Here is a 21,214-nt window from a genome sequence, read left to right as displayed (position 1 = left end):
AATGACCTCCCTAGCTATAAAACGGACACGCAAAACAATGTTCAGGTTGTGCGCTGCAACGTGGTCATGCGGCTTCTCATTGCTTGGCACGACCTAACGCTAGCCTTATGTGACCACCAGAGGTCAGCTCTATCACCATAGACATGTTCAGGCCTCCTGCTGCTCCTTTGGATGACACGGACATGTGTATGGCTGCCATTTACTACTCACCCGCGGAGCAGCTGATAAACTTTGAATGACAAAGACGACAGGGTTTCCAGCATTTTTAATGGCCTCTACAGCTTCGTCATGTGTAGCGCTTCTCAGATCTACGTCGGAAACCTGGAAATGAAATTTAGCCTCATCAGACCAACGATTCTAGAAAATACTGAGAATTTAGAAGTAAAATAATAAAGTAAAATAAGTAAAAGTTATTGACCGGGGGGTCTAAGCGGTTAAACTGCTGGAATCAGAGTTATTGGAAGTTGTGGCGGGAGTTGGCTGTGATGTCGTAGGTAAACTGCGTAGTAGCCACAAGATCACAGTGACTGATCCTTCCGTCACTGTCCGGGATCAACCACCTGCCTGCAACGGATATATCCGTCACTGGGCATTAAGGAGTACATTTTTTTTGTAGCATTACTTTAATCACTATGGAGGGGGTTGTCTCATCATAGATATTGACAGAAAAGTTCTGATCAGCGATGATTTGACCACGGTGTTCCTACTGGTCACTAGAAAGAAGTGGCAGCGATCCAGACTGGGGAGGAGGAGGTGGAGATACCGGTGGTCACGGAGTTTAAGTATTTGGGGGTTAGGGTGACGGCAAAGGTACAGGATTATATGTCCCTTAATGTAATGCCACTGTTAATAACGATAAAAGCCAAAGTAGAGGCGTGGAATAAGTTACCGCTATCGGCTCTGGGTAGGACAAATCTGATTAAAATGATCCTTATGCCCCAGGTGCTGTATGTCCAACATAACTCCCCGGTATGGATCCCCAAATATTGGTTCAGGAGGTTGCACAACCTTTTTAGGGACCTAGTATGGAAGAAGGGGGTACCTAGGATTAAACTGGAGAAATTACAACTGCCTAAAGAGGAGGGGGGCCTGGCTGTGCCCAATGCTTGGGTGTATTATTTAGCTGCCCAATGTCAGCATTTCTGGGGGTGGGAGCAGGAAGAGACATGGGGGTCCAGTGCGCGCATCCTATCATATCTGGGGGGGGGGGGAGAACCCGTTGGAAGGACTGGAAGCGCACAGTTATAAACGAATTGCGAGTACCAGACCCACTCTGCTTCTCATACACAAGGTGTGGTGGCAGTGCAAACAATTGCTGGGGATAGGAGAGTGCACTAAATATACACCGCTCTGGGGGAATGCTTATTTGGGGGAATTGGGTAAATTGGAAGGGATGCAGGGGTGGGAGCAGCGAGGCATAATACGATTGAGTCAGTTGTACGAGGGAGGCATACTCAAATCCTTTCAGCAAATAAGGGAGGGGTTTCAGCTGGACTCCCGCATGTTCTATCAGTACCTGCAGATTCGGCACGCTGTGCAGACACAGGCGGCCAGTGTAGACATGACAATACATGCCGCGGGGGTGTTGGAGCATATTGCAAAAGCAGTAACGTCAAAAGGATTAATTTCGTTGGTTTATCGCAGGTTATTGGTAGAACATCTGGGGGATCCTATGGCACCAGTGAAAGCTATATGGGAGAGGGATGTGGGTCCTATTGTGACGGACCACTGGGAGGCAGTATTGGCAGCAACATGTACTTTATCCATTAATGTAGCACAACGGAGATCGCAGTTGTTTCTGATTCATAGGGTGTATAGGACCCCGTGGGTGCTGAAACAAATGGGATTAAGAGCGGATGCAAAGTGCCCTAGGTGCCCGGAGGAAAAAGCAGACATCCTCCATATGTTCTGGACATGCGGGAGGTTGGGGATTCTGTGGACGGAAATATTGGAGCTGGTGGGGAGAGTGTTTGAGGTACAGATTCCATGGGATCCTGTGGTAATGCTGCTAGGGTATGTTGGAGATTTGGTGGGGGAGATAGGATGTCAGGGCTGGCAATTGGTAAAATACTGTATCAAGTTCGGAAAGGAATAGCAAAGCACTGGCTGGATGCGGAGCCACCATCAAAACAAGAAATCATAGGGGCACTTAACTCACAGGTTCTAATGGAATATAGGATATACTCCAAGAGGGGGTCCAAGGTCAAGTTTGAGAAACAATGGGCTAGGTGGATTGATCAATCTGGATATGCTTCTGTGGAGTTGATGGCAATACGGTCACAAGTTCAGGTATAAGACTACTGAAGGTGGGGTACATACGGAGAGCAGGCGAAGGATGGGGAATGGAAAAGGGGAAGAGAAGGAGAAAGGATTGATAAAGTGGTATCGAGAAGACCGGCTGGGGGGATACAAGGGGGAGTTGGGGGGAAGGGAATGTTTGGTTGGATATAAATACTTGGGTCTGTTGTAATTTGTTTATACACTGCATGTGAAAGTACAATGACCTGTAATAATGTGAAGTTTGTTGAATAAAATTGAACTGATTAAAAAAAAAAGAAAGAAGTGGCAGCGGCGTTAAGAAAGCGTAGTGACACTTTATGTCTTCTGTCGGCTCCTTTCGGGCAGACGCATGGTCGCTCGTTGACTCGAATGTCCGACCATGCAGCCGCCCAGTAATAGCGGAGTTGACAGCGGGGGTCACAAGAGTTGGACCACCACCGATCGGACATTGATGGCCTAGCAATGTACCAGCAATGTCTAGGAGACATCTCCTTTCAGAGATTTGTACTGGCTTCTGTTAATACGGCAGTACAGGACCCCGTGTATACAGGCTAACGTTAGGACATACCTAATGTGTGCCCTAACTGGCAATATGGAGAGTCCTGTGGTCCATGCCAGCACAGGGGCAGCTAAAGAAGTTCTACAGTGTGAGGATCTCACCAAACAGCACCCTATATCTCAGCGCCCGGGAATAATGTAATTGGGACAAAGAAAGAAGGCAGGATATGAGGGTTTAGGCCCTGTTCACACAGAGTTTTTTGACGTGGGAACCGCGTCGGAAAACGGGCCAAAAAACGGCCGAAAATACCTCCCATTGATTTCAATGGGAGACGGACACTCGCGGTAAAAAGAAGCGTCATGCCCTATCTTCGGGCGTTTACGCCTCTGACGTCCCATTGACATCAATGGGAGGCAGAGAAAGAGTATTTTGCTGCGTTTTTGCCCTTAGCACACAATGGGCGTGAGCAGAAAAACGCAGCGAAAAACGCGGCAAATGGATTGCAGGCAGAGGAAAATCTGGCCCAAAATTCCAAACAGAATTTTGAGGCAGAATTTTCCTCCTGCAAAAAACTCTGTGTGAACTCAGCCTAAAAGGGGTATTCCAGATACTACAAGTTATCACCTAGACACTGATAGATTGTAGTGGTCAGACCCCCGGCAACCCCCACCGATCGCCATTCAAAGTCTATGTCACTGATGGAAAATGCTGTGCTCAGCAGTTTCCGTCAGTGGTGCCATAGCACCATTCAACTCCTCCTGGCAGCAGGATTACAGCCAGGGCGAGCGGGAGAGACGGGACCCCCGTACTGGCAAACGGTGGGGGTCCCAGCGATCGGATCCCACCGATTTATTTGTTATCACCTCTCTAGTGGATAGGTCGTAGCGGAATACCCCTTTAACTGCCATCTCCGCTGACTTATCAGATTTTGAGTGGAGTTTGGTTTCTTTGCGTTGCACTTACTTCCAGAATTTTATCTCCAGTCTTTAGCGCTTTGGATTTTCCCGCAGGACTGTCCTCCAGAACTTGCTTGATATATATTCCTTTCAGCTCCTCGCCATTCTTCAGGCGTTTTATGATGTTTTTTCCTCCTACGATACTGATCCCCAGGGAAACTTGAGGTTCTCTCCAAATTTCAACTCTGACGATCAGAACATTCGACACGGTCAGATCAGGAGTGGACAGTAAAAATACTCACGTGGAAACAATGCGTCACTTACACACGGGGAGCTCCCCAGTGGCTGAAAGTCGGGGTCTCCTCTCCTTCCCCATCTTCCCGCTCAGGCAGTTCACTAAACAAAACAAAAAATTTGATAATTAAGTCGCTATCGTATGGGTAATCATGGTTGCCTCTTAGTGGGAGGGTCTCCATTAAAGGGGCTGCCCAGGATTAAAAAAGAATGGCTGCTTTCTTCCAAAAACAGCGCCACACCTGTCCACTGGTTATTTGTGGTATTACATTTCAATCCCATTCACTTCAATGAAGCTGAGCTGCAATACCAGACACAACCCATGGACAGATGTGGCGCTGTTTTTGAAAGAGATCAGCCATGTTTTTCTAAGGCTGGACAACCCCTTTAGTGACTTTAGCGAAGTTGCATTTTCTATTAAGAGTCTGAGGTAGTGTGAAATTCACTTCCTGTCTCATCAGAGGCTCTGGTGGCTGCTCTGCCTCTCCACCATGCTTTATATTGCAGCTCTGCTTGTTTAGCTTGGTTGCTGTGTATAAGAAAGAGGATATGTACTGTGGTAGTATTGAAAGTTTTGTGACGAAGCAGAGCAGAGGAGGCGTTTTCTGTAACAGGCCTGAATGTTCTGTTGGAACCCCCGACAACTAACGGAGCATTTACTGTAAAGTCATTATATACGGAAATTACAATTTAAGCAATTTATGAACATAACACAATAAGGCGCTGAAAAATGGGATTACATCGGAGGGGAGGCTTCCAACCCAAAGAAGTTTAATTTGTCGGGTGGAATGAGAAAAAAAACCTGCGATTCCGCGTTCACCGTGCTGTAAAAATGACGTTAACTTTATTCTTTGCGTCGGGTAGGATTAAAATGATACCAAATTTATATAGTTTTATGTTTTACCACTTTTACAAAATAAAAAAACATTGTTGCAAATATTATTTTTGTTGCCATATTTTGAGAGACAGAACTTTTTTTATTTTTTGTCGATGGAGCTGTAAAAGGTTGTTTGTTGCTTTTTATTGTTTTTTTTTGGGGGAGGGTGTAAGCTGTAGTAGTTATTTGTACTATTTTGGGGTACATTTGACTTTTTGATCACTTTTTATTCAATTTTTTTGGGAGGCGAGGGGACTATATATATATATATATATAAAAAAAAATCAGCTCTGCCATTTTTTACGGGGTACGCTGTGCGGGATAAATAACGTTATATTTTAATAGTTCGGATTGTTACGGATGTTTATTTTTTGTTTACATTATTTTGCAAAAGGATTTCTTTTTTACTTTTAAGGCTATGTTCACACTGAGTTTTTTTACAGGCGGAAAATCTGCCTCAAAATTCCGTTTGGAAGTTTGAGGCAGATTTTCCTCTCCCTGCACGCTGATTTTCGCTGCGTTTTTCGCCCGCGGCCATTGAGCGCCGCGGGCATAAAACTCAGCGAAATACGCTTTCTCTGCCTCCCATTGATGTCAATGGGAGTTCAGAGGCGTAACCGTGCGAAGTTAGGGCATGTCCCTTCTTTCACCCGCGAGGCGGTTTTACTGCTCGCGGGAAGACGACGCCTCCGCCTCCCATTGAAATCAATGGGTGGCATTTTCGGCCTGTTTTTGACGAGTTTTGCGGCGCGATTTCCACGTCAAAAAACTCAGTGCGAACCCAACCTAAGATATATTCTTGAAAATGTTTAGAATTTCTTTTAAAATATTTTTGATCATGCGATCGAATATCTCTGTGTTGCACTGTATTATCCTTTTAGCATTCTCCTATTGATAGGAGGCTTAATAGGAGCACTAAGATGGCAGACCTGGGGCCTTCAATAGTCCCCGGCCGCCATGACAGGCCATCGGCACCCTGGGATCGTGTTGCGGGGGGGCTCCCCCCTCTGTCAAACAGCTTAGATGCTGTGGTCGCCATTGACCGCAGAATCGAAGAGGTTAAACGTCCGGGATCGGAGTGATCTGTCGGGAAGGGGTTAAACGTGAATGGCGCGGTGTTGCAATTCTCGCTCGACACAGCGCTGGGTCTGGGAAACACTATTCCAGGTACCCTGGTGTTGTGTCCACTTTGACCCACGGTTGGACGGCCACCGATCACACATTAATGCTCAGCCACTAATGTTAAAACCTGAAAAATCACCGTAAAATAAAAAGTAATCCAACTATCTAAGGCCCCGCGCACACAATCGTATTTTTGGTCCGCAATTATATTTACGGGAAGGTATCCAGGCCGTAGAAAGCATCCGTAAAAAATAAGACATGTCCATTTTTTTATTTTATGGACCGTTCTCCCATACTTAATAATGGGAGCACAGCACGCAAATGCGGATGACTGTCCGCAACCGGCCGTGCCCGTAATCAGGGACCGTGACGACGGGCACGGTCGTGTGCATGGGGCCTAATATACTTCAATTCCGCAACGCTTTCAAAATCTCTGTTTGCGATTAGTGAACGCAAACAGCAGAGGTTGAACATCAGTACATACCGAATACCTCTCGCAGCTGCAGGTTTGTTACAATTGTATCCGGCGTAGACGATACTCATAAAAACACATCAGCAGCGCAAATCTCTCTCCTGCCCTGATAGGTTTGTTGCAATGTATCAGTGCTGGTAAAATGTTTCAGTCTGGAGTCCAGGCAGTTTAGCTCACACAGGATTGTCTACACTGGATAGAACTGTAACAAACCCTCAGCTGTGAAAATTATTAGATCTGTACAAGTCTTCAGCCTCTGGATGTAAAAAAGAATGCTGCCATTCATTGATAGCAAGCAGAGAGCATGAAAATGGTGAGGAATTTGAAACAAAGTATATTAGAAGGTTAAAGGGGTTGTCTGGGCAAGCACAACTGATGACCTATCCACAGGATAGGTCATCAGTATATGATCGGTGGGGGTCCGACATCCGGACCCCGCACCGATCAGCTGACTCTGGGCACCGGATGTCCATGCTGGAAGCAGATGACTCCAGTCCAGAATAGTGGCCGAGCTGCAGTACTGCTCCGGAGGCAGCCGGAGTAGCTGATCGGTGCAGGGACTGGGTGTCGGACCCCCACCGATCATATATTGATGACCTATCCTGTGGATAGGTCATCAGTTGTCTGTGCCCGGACAACCTCTTTAAAGAACTTTTTATTATATAATAAAAGAAGTATATAAAAAGGTACGATAAGTTATAGATTCATTTTATAGACCGCGCTTTGCTACAGTAGAAACAGCTTCTTAAAGCTCAACATTTCGGCGATGCTGGTGGGGTTCAGCGAGCGGCTTCTAGAGTCTGTGAAATTCTAGGGCTGCCCTCCTGATTAAAACATATAACAAAAAAAATAACATAAAATCCTCCCCAGAGGAGATGAGACACTAAAAGTTGATTGGCAAAAGCCGTTAATGGTACTTCACGATATCTTTGGAAACCCAATTTATCATTCCATTACGGAGTCAGAAGTGGCGAGCTCATTATATCCTCATAAAATTATACGTCTTCTGAAATGATGCGAACGAAAACACAATAACGTTTTATGAGCTCCCCCTTACAAAAGCCAAATAGATCAAGTCGTGCAAACTCCAAGTGACTGATGCCGCTTCTTCCGAAGACCCCGGCCCCGCGTCTGCACATTTTCCGATTCCGAACCCAAATTTCCAAAATTGAAAACAAGCCAAAAACATTTCAGTTCAAAAAGGAGGCAGTGATTTTGTTTTTAATTTTACCTACATTTTGATAATGTCACTTATGAGGTGATAACCAGATACTGTCCTAAAGTTTCATCTATAAGATAGAGCCACGGGTTATATTTGGGATTTAATGTTTTAAATCTACCTAAAAAATGGAGCAGCACTGCGCATGCTCGACCGCTACTCTATTTGAGAAATGGGGGACTCTGGATCCTATTCTAATGACTGTTGGGGGTCCCAGCGATCATACAAGGAACATCATTAAGGCCTAATGTATACACAGGCACCAAGGAGACTGGTGGTGAGTGGTGGCAGCCAATTTTTAAAATTTTTTTTTTTAGATATGTCCAATTTTTTGCAGGTTTGCCTGTTTTGGGGGATTTTGCTAAAAACCTAGAATATAAAACCATGTGTAAAAAAATGTCACCACTAGGGGGAGCTTATTGAAGAAAGATTATTACGTTTAATGGGCGCTGTATGATCTGTATGGATTGAGCTCCCCCTAGTGGCAGATTCAGGCACACAGAATTTTATCAAATGCCTCAGAGGGTGGAATTTATTAAGACTGGTGTTTCGCATGTCTGTCTTAATAAATGTATTGCCTCTTACTCCAACTTTCTTTAGATTAAGAGGCGAACACCTCTTAATACATTAGGCGCATCTCTGGCTGTACTTGCACCAGAAAACCAAATCTATGCCTGCTGTGGGCTGACGTAGATTAGCGCTATTATTTATGTCAGTTTTCTGATGCAATTTATAGTGGATTTATCAGGCAGACCACTTTTGCTGGTAGAGGCGGCATAAAAAAAATAAATCTGGAAAAGTCCCAATTTTTTTTTGTAAAAACTAGTTTTTGCGCAAAATTTGACTTTGACGCCAGAAAACTGGCATAGAAGGTTCATAAACTCCCCCTATATCAATACAGGGGATTTGGAACGCTGTTTTAGAAAAATGGAGCTCCGACCTAAAAGATAAATTATGAAATTAATCAGCACAAAAGTTTGGACTAAGGCCCCATGCACACGACCGTAGTTTTAGCCGTAATTACAGATAATCTGCGGACCCATTCATTTCTATTGGCCGCAGACACCTTTCCGCGTATTGACGAAAGTGTGTCCGGGCCGTAGAAACCATCCGCAAAATATAGAACATGTCCTATCCCTGTCCGCAATTGCGGCCCGGACTCGCCAATAGAAGTCTATGGGCGCGTGCAAAATTGCGGACGGCTACAGAGGTGCATCAGTAGCCATCCGTAATGGAGGAAGCTTTGCTGTGCAACAGCAGGGGATTCCCTGAGAAAATGGCGCTTGAGCGATCATGTGACCTTTTCAAGGGGTTGGGACATGATAATGACATTTGCAGGGTCTCTTTTTTTGCGGATCCGTATTTACGGACAGTAAAAAAAACACTACGGTCCTGTGCACGAGGCCTAAAGTGTTAAAAATGGACACTCACTTTTTTCGCAGCATCTAAATACAACTTAAAATGCTCCAACATATGTTGTGATGTGATAAAGGAAAAGAGTGAAGCATAATATTTCATACGACTAAATCCGATCACATACATGGAAGATAAACTCTGGAGAAGTCGAACTCTTGGGTCTTTCTTTGTTGTGTGGTCCAAAGTGATCGCATCTGGATCAAATATAATGGTGGGTTCCTTAAGGAAAGCGTTTTCACCTGCAGGATAAAAGCAGAATGAATTAGACATCCGACTGCTATTATGCAGATTCCCTAATGTATGTCTAAAGTGGATGGCAGCCTGTATTCCGTCTATAGAGCAGAATACAGACTGCCATAAAACATCCTGGATCTATTGAGGGCTACAGAGGAAGATTCAGACTGTTATTACTGCCCTGATCGGTTATAGAAATTGTTGCCAGTCGTAAAGGGACGGATTCCGACAATAGATACAGACATTTCAGCAATTTTGCACATAAAGATATTCCTTAAATTGCAACTTTTTCCAAATTGCTTACAGAAAATCCTTCCAAAATTCATAGTGACTGTTGTTAACCACAATCTCGCTCTTTTTTAACAACCTCCACCCTCCATGTCAAACACAGAGGTGTCCAGGAAGCTGAGATATAAGGTGCTGTTTGCAGAGTCCTTACAGACATGTGACATGGAGGAAACACAACCCGACAGTGCGAGTGCCCTGCAAAAAGCTCCTCACATCTCAGCTTCCTGGACCATAGTTCTTCAGTTTCCAGTGGTGTTTGCTTTCCAATGTCCGTCCCAGTATATCGTCAGATACTAACTTTGGTCCACGTCTAAATCGATGTTAATTTCCTCAGGGCGGTGGATATCGGCGTCATACGTGTTCATGGCATCCAGGGGCAGGTATCGTGCTGCGGAGTCACTCAGGTTCTTGTACTATAAAAAGCAAGAAAACAAACAATAGCATGTAACCCGTGTATTTCCCATACAGAGGATGCGGTGACATCTGTATAATGTGCATCCCCATTCCTATTATAATACGGCGCCGGTATTCTGTAATAATGCCGCCATATCTGCAGCGCCTCCTGTCAATGTAATATACGGTTGAGCCCTGCAGAATCCGCTTAATTGGTTTTAAATCTTTTCAACAAATTAGTTTATGGATGCATTAAAAAAAAATAAAAAAATAAAACAAAGTAAAATGTCAAAAATAGCAAAAATGACTGCATCTGATATTAAAATGTGTAATTAGTTAAAAACATCCCGAAAAAAATACTGATGTCCAAATGCCCTATTAAAGCATATTGATGTCATAAAGGGGGGCTACCACTCTAGACCCCCACTATGAAATAAAGGGGGCTTGCAAGATTTGGAAAACCCCTTTATAGAGCCCACTGTGGGAAGAACGAAATCTTTCCAATGTAGTCAAAGTCTTACAGATTGCGTCCCTCGCTGGCTCGGTTTACAATGGCGGTTAATGATTTTTCGTCTATGGTAATGTCACATCACATGATCATAGCGTCAATGCACAATAATGTGAAATAAATTTACGTGGAGAACCCTCTTAGGTGTGGACAAGTCTAAGGGGTGTGTCTAACTCTGAATGAGTCTATGGGGTTTAACTTGTAGATTCGCTCAGAGAGAGAGCACTTTGACTATTTGAATAGTTTAAAGCTCTTTAATGGCTATGACCATATCCAGAATTTTTCACAGCACTGACTGCTAGCCCTCAAAAACATAATAGGAGAGTGCTCATCTGTATTTTACAGGTGAGATCCAGCCTTGGGATGCTGGTTATAATGAGCACTCTCCCGTTATCTTGGTTATAATGAGCACTCTCCCGCTATCTTGGTTATAATGAGCTCTCTCCCGTTATCTTGGTTATGTATTAGTTATAATGAGCACTCTCCCGTTATCTTGGTTATAATGAGCTCTCTCCCGCTATCTTGGTTATAATGAGCACTCTCCCGTTATCTTGGTTATAATGAGCTCTCTCCCGTTCTCTTGGTTATAATGAGCTCTCTCCCGTTCTCTTGGTTATAATGAGCACTCTCCCGTTATCTTGGTTATAATGAGCACTCTCCCGTTATCTTGGTTATAATGAGAACTCTCCCGTTATCTTGGTTATAATGAGCTCTCTCCCGTTCTCTTGGTTATAATGAGCACTCTCCCGTTATCTTGGTTATAACGAGCTCTCTCCCGTTATCTTGGTTATAATGAGAACTCTCCCGTTCTCTTGGTTATAACGAGCACTCTCCCGTTATCTTGGTTATAATGAGCTCTCTCCCGTTATCTTGGTTATAATGAGCACTCTCCCGCTATCTTGGTTATAATGAGCTCTCTCCCGTTATCTTGGTTATAATGAGCACTCTCCCGTTATCTTGGTTATAATGAGCTCTCTCCCGTTATCTTGGTTATAATGAGCTCTCTCCCGTTATCTTGGTTATAATGAGCTCTCTCCCGTTATCTTGGTTATAATGAGCACTCTCCCGTTATCTTGGTTATAATGAGCACTCTCCAGTTATCTTGGTTATAATGAGCACTCTCCCGTTATCTTGGTTATAATGAGCTCTCTCCCGTTATCTTGGTTATAATGAGCTCTCTCCCGTTATCTTGGTTATAATGAGCACTCTCCCGTTATCTTGGTTAGAATGAGCATTCTCCCTTTATCTTGGTTACGTATTAGTTATAATGAGCACTCTAGCGTTATCTTGGTTATAATGAGCACTCTCTCGTTATCTTCATTATAATGAGCTCTCTCCCGCTATTTTGGTTATAATGAGCACTCTCCCGCTATCTTGGTTATAATGAGCACTCTCCCGTTATCTTGGTTATAATGAGCACTCTCCCGTTATCTTGGTTATAATGAGCACTCTCCCGTTATCTTGGTTATAATGAGCACTCTCCCGCTATCTTGGTTATAATGAGCACTCTCCCGCTATCTTGGTTATAATGAGCACTCTCCCGTTATCTTGGTTATAATGAGCTCTCTCCCGTTATCTTGGTTATAATGAGCACTCTCCCGTTATCTTGGTTATAATGAGCACTCTCCCGTTATCTTCGTTATAATGAGCACTCTCCCGTTATCTTGGTTATAATGAGCTCTCTCCCGCTATCTTGGTTATAATGAGCTCTCTCCCGCTATCTTGGTTATAATGAGCACTCTCCCGCTATCTTGGTTATAATGAGCACTCTCCCGTTACCTTGGTTATAATGAGCACTCTCCCGCCATCTTGGTTATAATGAGCACTCTCCCGTTATCTTGGTTATAATGAGCACTCCCCCGTTATCTTGGTTATAATGAGCACTCTCCCGTTATCTTGGTTATACTGAGCACTCTCCCGTTAACTTGGTTATAATGAGCACTCTCCCGTTAACTTGGTTATAATGAGCACTCTCCCGTTATCTTGGTTATAATGAGCTCTCTCCCGTTATCTTGGTTATAATGAGCTCTCTACCGTTATCTTGGTTATAATGAACACTCTCCCGTTATCTTGGTTATAATGAGCACTCTCCCGTTACCTTGGTTATAATGAGCTCTCTCCCGTTATCTTGGTTATAATGAGAACTATCCCGTTATCTTGGTTATAATGAGCACTCTCCCGTTATCTTGGTTATAATGAGCTCTCTACCGTTATCTTGGTTATAATGAGCACTCTCCCGTTACCTTGGTTATAATGAGATCTCTCCCGTTATCTTGGTTATAATGAGCTCTCTCCCGTTATCTTGGTTATAATGAGCACTCTCCCGTTATCTTGGTTATAATGAGCACTCTCCCGTTATCTTGGTTATAATGAGCACTCTCCCGTTATCTTCATTATAATGAGCACTCTCCCGTTATCTTCATTATAATGAGCACTCTCCCGTTATCTTGGTTATGTATTAGTTATAATGAGCACTCTCCCGTTCTCTTGGTTATAATGAGCACTCTCCCGTTATCTTGGTTATAATGAGCACTCTCCCGTTATCTTGGTTATAATGAGCTCTCTCCCGTTATCTTGGTTATAATGAGCACTCTCCCGTTATCTTGGTTATAATGAGCACTCTCCCGTTATCTTGGTTATAATGAGCACTCTCCCGTTATCTTGGTTATAATGAGCACTCTCCCGTTATCTTGGTTATAATGAGCACTATCCCGTTCTCTTGGTTATAATGAGCACTCTCCCGTTATCTTGGTTATAATGAGCTCTCTCCCGTTATCTTGGTTATAATGAGCACTCTCCCGTTATCTTGGTTATAATGAGCACTCTCCCGTTATCTTGGTTATAATGAGCTCTCTCCCGTTATCTTGGTTATAATGAGCTCTCTCCCGTTATCTTGGTTATAATGAGCACTATCCCGTTCTCTTGGTTATAATGAGCACTCTCCCGTTATCTTGGTTATAATGAGCTCTCTCCCGTTATCTTGGTTATAATGAGCACTCTCCCGTTATCTTCATTATAATGAGCACTCTCCCGTTATCTTGGTTATGTATTAGTTATAATGAGCACTATCCCGTTCTCTTGGTTATAATGAGCACTCTCCCGTTATCTTGGTTATAATGAGCTCTCTCCCGTTATCTTGGTTATAATGAGCACTCTCCCGTTATCTTGGTTATAATGAGCTCTCTCCCGCTATCTTGGTTATAATGAGCTCTCTCCCGCTATCTTGGTTATAATGAGCACTCTCCCGTTACCTTGGTTATAATGAGCACTCTCCCGCCATCTTGGTTATAATGAGCACTCTCCCGTTATCTTGGTTATTATGAGCACTCTCCCGTTATCTTGGTTATAATGAGCATTCTCCCGTTATCTTGGTTATAATGAGCTCTCTCCCGTTATCTTGGTTATAATGAGCACTCTCCCGTTATCTTGGTTATAATGAGCACTCTCCCGTTATCTTGGTTATAATGAGCACTCTCCCGTTATCTTGGTTATAATGAGCTCTCTCCCGTTATCTTGGTTATAATGAGCTCTCTCCCGTTATCTTGGTTATAATGAGCACTATCCCGTTCTCTTGGTTATAATGAGCACTCTCCCGTTATCTTGGTTATAATGAGCTCTCTCCCGTTATCTTGGTTATAATGAGCTCTCTCCCGTTATCTTGGTTATAATGAGCACTCTCCCGTTATCTTCATTATAATGAGCACTCTCCCGTTATCTTGGTTATGTATTAGTTATAATGAGCACTATCCCGTTCTCTTGGTTATAATGAGCACTCTCCCGTTCTCTTGGTTATAATGAGCACTCTCCCGTTATCTTGGTTATAATGAGCACTCTCCCGTTATCTTGGTTATAATGAGCACTCTCCCGTTATCTTCATTATAATGAGCACTCTCCCGTTATCTTGGTTATAATGAGCTCTCTCCCGTTATCTTGGTTATAATGAGCACTCTCCCGTTATCTTGGTTATAATGAGCACTCTCCCGTTATCTTGGTTATAATGAGCACTCTCCCGTTATCTTGGTTATAATGAGCTCTCTCCCGTTATCTTGGTTATAATGAGCTCTCTCCCGTTATCTTGGTTATAATGAGCACTATCCCGTTCTCTTGGTTATAATGAGCACTCTCCCGTTATCTTGGTTATAATGAGCTCTCTCCCGTTATCTTGGTTATAATGAGCACTCTCCCGTTATCTTCATTATAATGAGCACTCTCCCGTTATCTTGGTTATGTATTAGTTATAATGAGCACTATCCCGTTCTCTTGGTTATAATGAGCACTCTCCCGTTATCTTGGTTATAATGAGCTCTCTCCCGTTATCTTGGTTATAATGAGCTCTCTCCCGTTATCTTGGTTATAATGAGCACTCTCCCGTTATCTTGGTTATAATGAGCTCTCTCCCGTTATCTTGGTTATAATGAGCACTCTCCCGTTATCTTCATTATAATGAGCTCTCTCCCGTTATCTTGGTTATAATGAGCTCTCTCCCGTTATCTTGGTTATAATGAGCTCTCTCCCGTTATCTTGGTTATAATGAGCACTCTCCCGTTATCTTGGTTATAATGAGCACTCTCCCGTTATCTTGGTTATAATGAGCTCTCTCCCGTTATCTTGGTTATAATGAGCTCTCTCCCGTTATCTTGGTTATAATGAGCACTCTCCCGTTATCTTGGTTATAATGAGCACTCTCCCGTTATCTTCATTATAATGAGCACTCTCCCGTTATCTTGGTTATGTATTAGTTATAATGAGCACTATCCCGTTCTCTTGGTTATAATGAGCTCTCTCCCGTTATCTTGGTTATAATGAGCACTCTCCCGTTACCTTGGTTATAATGAGCTCTCTCCCGTTATCTTGGTTATAATGAGCTCTCTCCCGTTATCTTGGTTATAATGAGCACTCTCCCGTTACCTTGGTTATAATGAGCACTCTCCCGTTATCTTGGTTATGTATTAGTTATAATGAGCACTCTCCCGTTATCTTGGTTATAATGAGCACTCTCCCGTTACCTTGGTTATAATGAGCACTCTCCCGTTATCTTGGTTATAATGAGCTCTCTCCCGTTATCTTGGTTATAATGAGCACTCTCCCGTTACCTTGGTTATAATGAGCTCTCTCCCGTTATCTTGGTTATAATGAGCTCTCTCCCGTTATCTTGGTTATAATGAGCACTCTCCCGTTACCTTGGTTATAATGAGCACTCTCCCGTTATCTTGGTTATGTATTAGTTATAATGAGCACTCTCCCGTTATCTTGGTTATAATGAGCACTCTCCCGTTATCTTGGTTATAATGAGCACTCTCCCGTTATCTTGGTTATGTATTAGTTATAATGAGCACTGTCATTATATTATATTATCCACTACCCTACAAGACCTGCAGAAACTACTTCTCGGAGTCCACGTGAAAAACTGTTACAACTTTTGAATTAATGAAAGACGAGTCAATAAAATGTGCGACAGACGTACGGCGTGATCAATAACTACATTTAGAGGGTGACAGGTATCTCATAAATATTCACACAACGTTGGGCGAATAACATTTTTTTGCATTCAATCAGAGGGTGATTTGCGCAGCTTTGAAACACTTACAAGCTTGCAATTTTCGTGAATCAATGAATAACTTTGTGGCCATTTTTTTTTCCGGGGGCTAGAACCTAAGAAACTAATCTGATCATAGAAAAGAAAAGGGGAAGGAGCCTCAGACGGGGTCTAGAGTGATAAATCAGTCAGGGAGAAAAGACGAGCATTATCAGGGCCAGACCAGCTCATAATCACTTCAACTCCATGTTCCTAAACGCTCATTTCCCATAGTGCCTGTGAATACGTACGGCTGCATCGTCTAGCCATGCCTGGGTGGAAGACGTGTTCTGGATGGCGGGAGGAGGAATCCCATTATAATGCAGACTATACCCATCATTGTTCGTATGAGAAGCGTCTTGTTGGGTGTCCTCATCATCCACCAGCATCTCTCTTTCTTCTATAAATCCCTCCATTTCGTGCATTTCCCACGATTCTTGTAAAGGGTCTGGATTATTGTGCTGGATATTAAAGGCTGGCCCCATAGCCAGAGATGGTTCGTCAACAAGATCCTCTCTGCCTTCATCTATGAATGGCTCCACTTGGTATTTCTCCTAGAAAAAAAATGGGGATAAATCAATATATAGACGCCATCTGGTGCCAGGGGATGAGATCTTATAGGGTCACAGTGATTTAAAGGGTAAAATGAAGCAGACACAACGCTCCGTCACGATCAGACGGCCATTGATGACTATGAACAAACAAAAATGAGTGGTCTATACAACCAAAGCCGCATCTTGTATACAAACCTATAGATTTTACATACGAAAACGGTCTATTAGTAAAACTGTCCTTGTTGCCCATAGCAACCAATCACAGTGCAGCATTCATTTAATAAACTACTCTGGAAGAATGAAAGCTGAGCCGTGATTGGTTGCTATGGGAAACTAAGGATAGCTTTACTGTTAGTGTAGATAATTGAGGCCCAATATCTGTAGGTTTTTAAAATTCGACATTCGGGTTTACATCTTCACTTTTGGCCCTGTGTTTAGCGTGTACGTCGGAGGAAAGCTTAACGTGTACATAGGGCTCCATTAGCTAAATGGAGGCCAAGCTAATGGAGCCCTTTTGACCTCTGTCGGGCTGGTATATGTCAGTATACTTTTTTTTTGAAGGGTGGAATAGCGTAGTAGATCACGCTTTTCCATCCAGCCAATCACGCGTATAATGCGCTGCATACGGTTGTTTTTTTTTAACATGGGAGCCTATGAGTGACGAATGCCACTGCATCTTTCACAGGCCTCTATTAAACACATGCATCAGGAAACTCCATTGATGTAACTGTCCATATATGGACAGTTATGGGTGGAGTGCCCCGGCACAGCAGAGGCTGCCTGCCCGCACGGCAGCCCTATCCCCCGCAACCCTTGTACTGCCGGTGAACCCGGCTGCCATCTCTGGGTCTACCACAGTGGAGCTCTAATTACGAAGGTTTCTTTGGGCAGAGATAGCAGCCGTGGACTCTGGCTGCTTTAACGTTCTTGTAGTCGCAGGGGGATATAGGGCCGCCATTGCAGGTAGTGTCTGGAGTCCCCGCCAGAGCGCTATCGATCCCCTGGCCGGGGATTCCGGCATTGTAAAGCTCCTGACGTCACGGTCTTTGTAAGGACAGTGACGTCAGGAGCTTCCCCGGGCACAGCACTTCAGGTAGCACCTATACAGTGGGATACATTGCAGCCAGGTGTACGTCGGGAGCCCTCCAACATATAACTACAACTATAATCCTGGACACCCCTTTTAAACTCCTTATGACCAAAAAGTCTAGATGACCCGACGGAAAAGCGTTGTCCAAAATCCTATCAGCAAATAAAAGACAAAAAGTGTGAACTGGAAGGAGACAGAAAGCTGCAATTTGATTGGTTACTATGGGGAAAGCTGCAATTTGATTGGTTACTATGGGCAACACTGACAATTTTTGTCGGCACACTTTTTTCTAGACAACGCAAAACCACAAAGCACAATGACATACGACAATACAGTACAATTCCTTTAATCCGGTAATAATAGAACCTGACAAATTCTGGATTATCAAATATTCTGGATTATTGGTCAGTCATAGAAAGGCTATAATTGATTTTTCAGCTCATTCTACTGTTACCAGTTTTTAAAAATTCCAATTCTATATGGGTAAAGGTTATGAGAATTTCTGGATTATCAGGGGGCGGATTAAAGGACGTTCACTGTACATAAAAATATACGTTGTCATTACATGGTAGAATTGCGCTTTTGGCGATGTGTTGTCCACCATTAACTCCAAATTATCCTCCGATTCCCCTACCAGTGGGATATACACGTGTCCGTCTTTCATATCATTCTGGTCGGAAAAAAACACAAAGAACAGAAAATCAGAAAAAAAAACAAAACAGGTTCAGGTCAAGATTAAAGGAATGACATAACCCTCATCATCCGCTCACTCACCAAGGGGACTATTCCTGTGTGGTAGTAAAGCAATGTAAAAACCCCACAATTAAAGTCTAAATGAATACTTACCCCAGCACTAGTGTATGCAGGAGCTTTACAAGGGGGAGCAGACACGCGCTCACCTCATGGCCACGGGAGAGCTGGGTGACAACCAATATGGCTGCCATCCCAGCTTCCACAGGGGTTGTCACTCAACTTTCTCAGATTCCTGAATGGCAAATTTGCTAGTTGTGCATTCATCTGTCCCGTGCTTCCTATTACTACATAATCAGGCAAATTTGCTATCCAGAATCGGAAATGACAACTGAGACCTACTGTAGATTTTTAATTTTTGGAGGAAATTCTCATTATAAATCACGTGTTGCCCCATCCTGGTCCTCGTTCCCATAAGTCTAGGGTTAGTAGAAAATGCTCCAAAGTGTGAGAGCAGACGCCAGTATGTCGGATTAGCCACCAAGCCGGAGTGTGACAAGCACCGTCACCTTGACCACCATGCGGTCGGTACTTAAAGGGGTGTTCCACTTTCAGCCAAATTGTAAGTATTATCTCCTAAACTCTGCAGCTTGTAATACAATACGTTTATTTCATTTCTGGGTTTGCAAAGTAGTTTTTATAACATCTGTTTGGATTCTTCAGATTCATTATATGTCGTAGCCACTGAGCAGCAATCCATGGCAACAAAAATAAGAAATATGTTGGATAACCTGAATTCCTAATGATTCATATTGGTGGCTGCCAGTCCAGGTGATGGGCGCTGAGGCCCCACTTAGCGTTGGGGCATCTGATCAAGGGGCAGCACCAAGTGGTGGGGTAGGGGAGTTGCTAGATTTTAATTTTAAATAAATAAATAGATTTAGTAAAAGTTGCAGGAAGGTGCAATAAATTCATTTAGCTCATACGACAGTGGAAAACCCCTTTCACTAGTCCCTCTGGCCAAAAAAACAGATATTGCCTCCATTGCTTAGTGACATGGGATGGGCTGACATTTTATTACATTGTAACAAAAAATTCTGCAGATTTGTATTATAATTTGTTTCAATTCTCCACTATTTTCAAGATCTCTGCTTACGGTCAGTGAACGGTTGATTGCAACCAGAGGCTGAAAAAGAGTACAGACCTAAAACTTCTCCCAGCTTTTTACAACTGTATCCAGTCCAGACAATCTGCTGTAGGCTAAATACACAAACAGCACAAATCTCTCTGCGGTCTTGATAATTTGCTTCAATGTATCAGTGCAGGTAAACGGTTTCAGTCTGAAGTCCAGACTCTTTATCTGACAGAGGATTGTCAAGACTGGAAAAAAAAAAGTGTAAAAAAACCCTCCACTGTGAGATGTATTAGGTCTGTACAGGTATCAAGCCTCTGGATGTATACAAGAATGTTTCCATTCACTGACAGCAGAGATCTTAATAAATGGTGAGGAATTGAGACTCAAAGCATATTAGAAAGTTGCAGAACTTTTCATGAAGCTTTATACACATCAGACTGGACGAGACTTGAAATGACACATCATTCAATAATTGATGTAAAGGGTTATTCCAGTTTCACCAAATAAAAGGTTAATCTTTGTATATTGTATAATTACAAGCTTTCAATATACTTTTTGTATAAATTTTGCACATTTTTAAGATCTCTGCTTGCTGCATTGTTCACTTCAAGTGGATAAAAATCTGTCCTGGTCACGTGATGGAAACACAGGTGCACGGCTCGTTACAATAACGAGCCAGGCATCTGTGTGTCCATCACTTGACCAGGACAGGATGTTATTACCTAGAAGTAAACAATGGATTCTATTGGATGACCGCAAGCAGTGATCTTGAAAATATTGAGAAATTGATATGGAAAATATATCGGAAAATGGTATAACTTTCTATTATGCATTAAATAAACTTTACTGGCTGAAGCCGGAATACCCCTTTAAAAATTGAATTTTGGATTTGGATTTCAGCATTTGTTTGGATTTGGCTTCTATCCCATAAATCACCTCATTTGTTATATTTGGGATTATGAGAAATCATCATGCAGGGTCCAGATGCTCAGGAAGCCATATTTATGTGAATGTTGATATTTGGTAGAAATGACGGATTAGACGTGGATTTCAGGGTCACCATTAGAATCACAATTGGGTGCACTGGGCCGGGGGGTTCAGTTCTTACCACCAATGGTTTGCAAATGCCAATGCGAACTCTTCCCGGTGGCACAGATGTTAATATTTGCACAGCCTCTTCCAGCGAAGCATTGTCCATAAAACTGTCATTTACAAAGACCAAGCGGTCACCAGGCAGAATCTGTCCGCTCTCCTCAGCTACACCACCCGCTAGCAGAGACTGAACCACAATCACCGTCCTTGCTGGATCTAAGGGATCCTGAAGATGGAGCCAAAAGCCAAAATAGTGAGAAAGACCACGAAGCGTTCACGTCTTCTTACACACAGACAGGGAGAGAAAGCGGGCATTAATAATGGTCACTGCGGGCACGGAGGGTGAATCCCGAGGCTGAAGCAGAGAGTATAGAAGAGAAATAATATGGAGAGGAAAGCAAGAACGTAGATAGGTGTTACTTGTACAATAACTGGTCATACAGAATAAAGCATAGAGCTTTTTTTTTAAAAAGAGAATAAAAAATACAGTAAAATTCCTTTAATCCGGCATTAGAAGGTCTGGATTATCGGACAGTCATAAAAAACAAAAATCAAAACAACTCAGAAGGGGAATGAATGT

General features: G+C 43.1%; 1 protein-coding gene across 5 annotated transcripts in view; it reads right to left on the bottom strand.

The window, feature by feature from the left end:
- PATJ (PATJ crumbs cell polarity complex component) overlaps window positions 1-21,214 on the bottom strand; it is a 195,674-nt gene that overhangs the window by 104,920 nt on the left and 69,540 nt on the right. For 2 of the 5 annotated variants that reach the window (XM_075832709.1, XM_075832708.1), the window contains exons 19-26: window positions 20,651-20,860; window positions 18,283-18,387; window positions 16,325-16,627; window positions 9,896-10,010; window positions 9,200-9,314; window positions 4,000-4,071; window positions 3,743-3,920; window positions 211-321 (exon numbers count right to left, since the gene is read on the bottom strand). In XM_075832709.1, coding sequence (XP_075688824.1) covers window positions 211-321; window positions 3,743-3,920; window positions 4,000-4,071; window positions 9,200-9,314; window positions 9,896-10,010; window positions 16,325-16,627; window positions 18,283-18,387; window positions 20,651-20,860 — 1,209 coding nt within the window. The remainder of the gene's footprint in view (window positions 1-210; window positions 322-3,742; window positions 3,921-3,999; window positions 4,072-9,199; window positions 9,315-9,895; window positions 10,011-16,324; window positions 16,628-18,282; window positions 18,388-20,650; window positions 20,861-21,214) is intronic. The other 3 variants (XM_075832710.1, XM_075832711.1, XM_075832712.1) reach the window with 3 other exon arrangements.

Source organism: Rhinoderma darwinii, chromosome 7 (genome assembly GCF_050947455.1).
Source record: "Rhinoderma darwinii isolate aRhiDar2 chromosome 7, aRhiDar2.hap1, whole genome shotgun sequence".
NCBI classification, from domain to species: Eukaryota; Metazoa; Chordata; class Amphibia; order Anura; family Rhinodermatidae; genus Rhinoderma; species Rhinoderma darwinii.
This window is presented reverse-complemented; position numbering and strand designations above follow the sequence as displayed.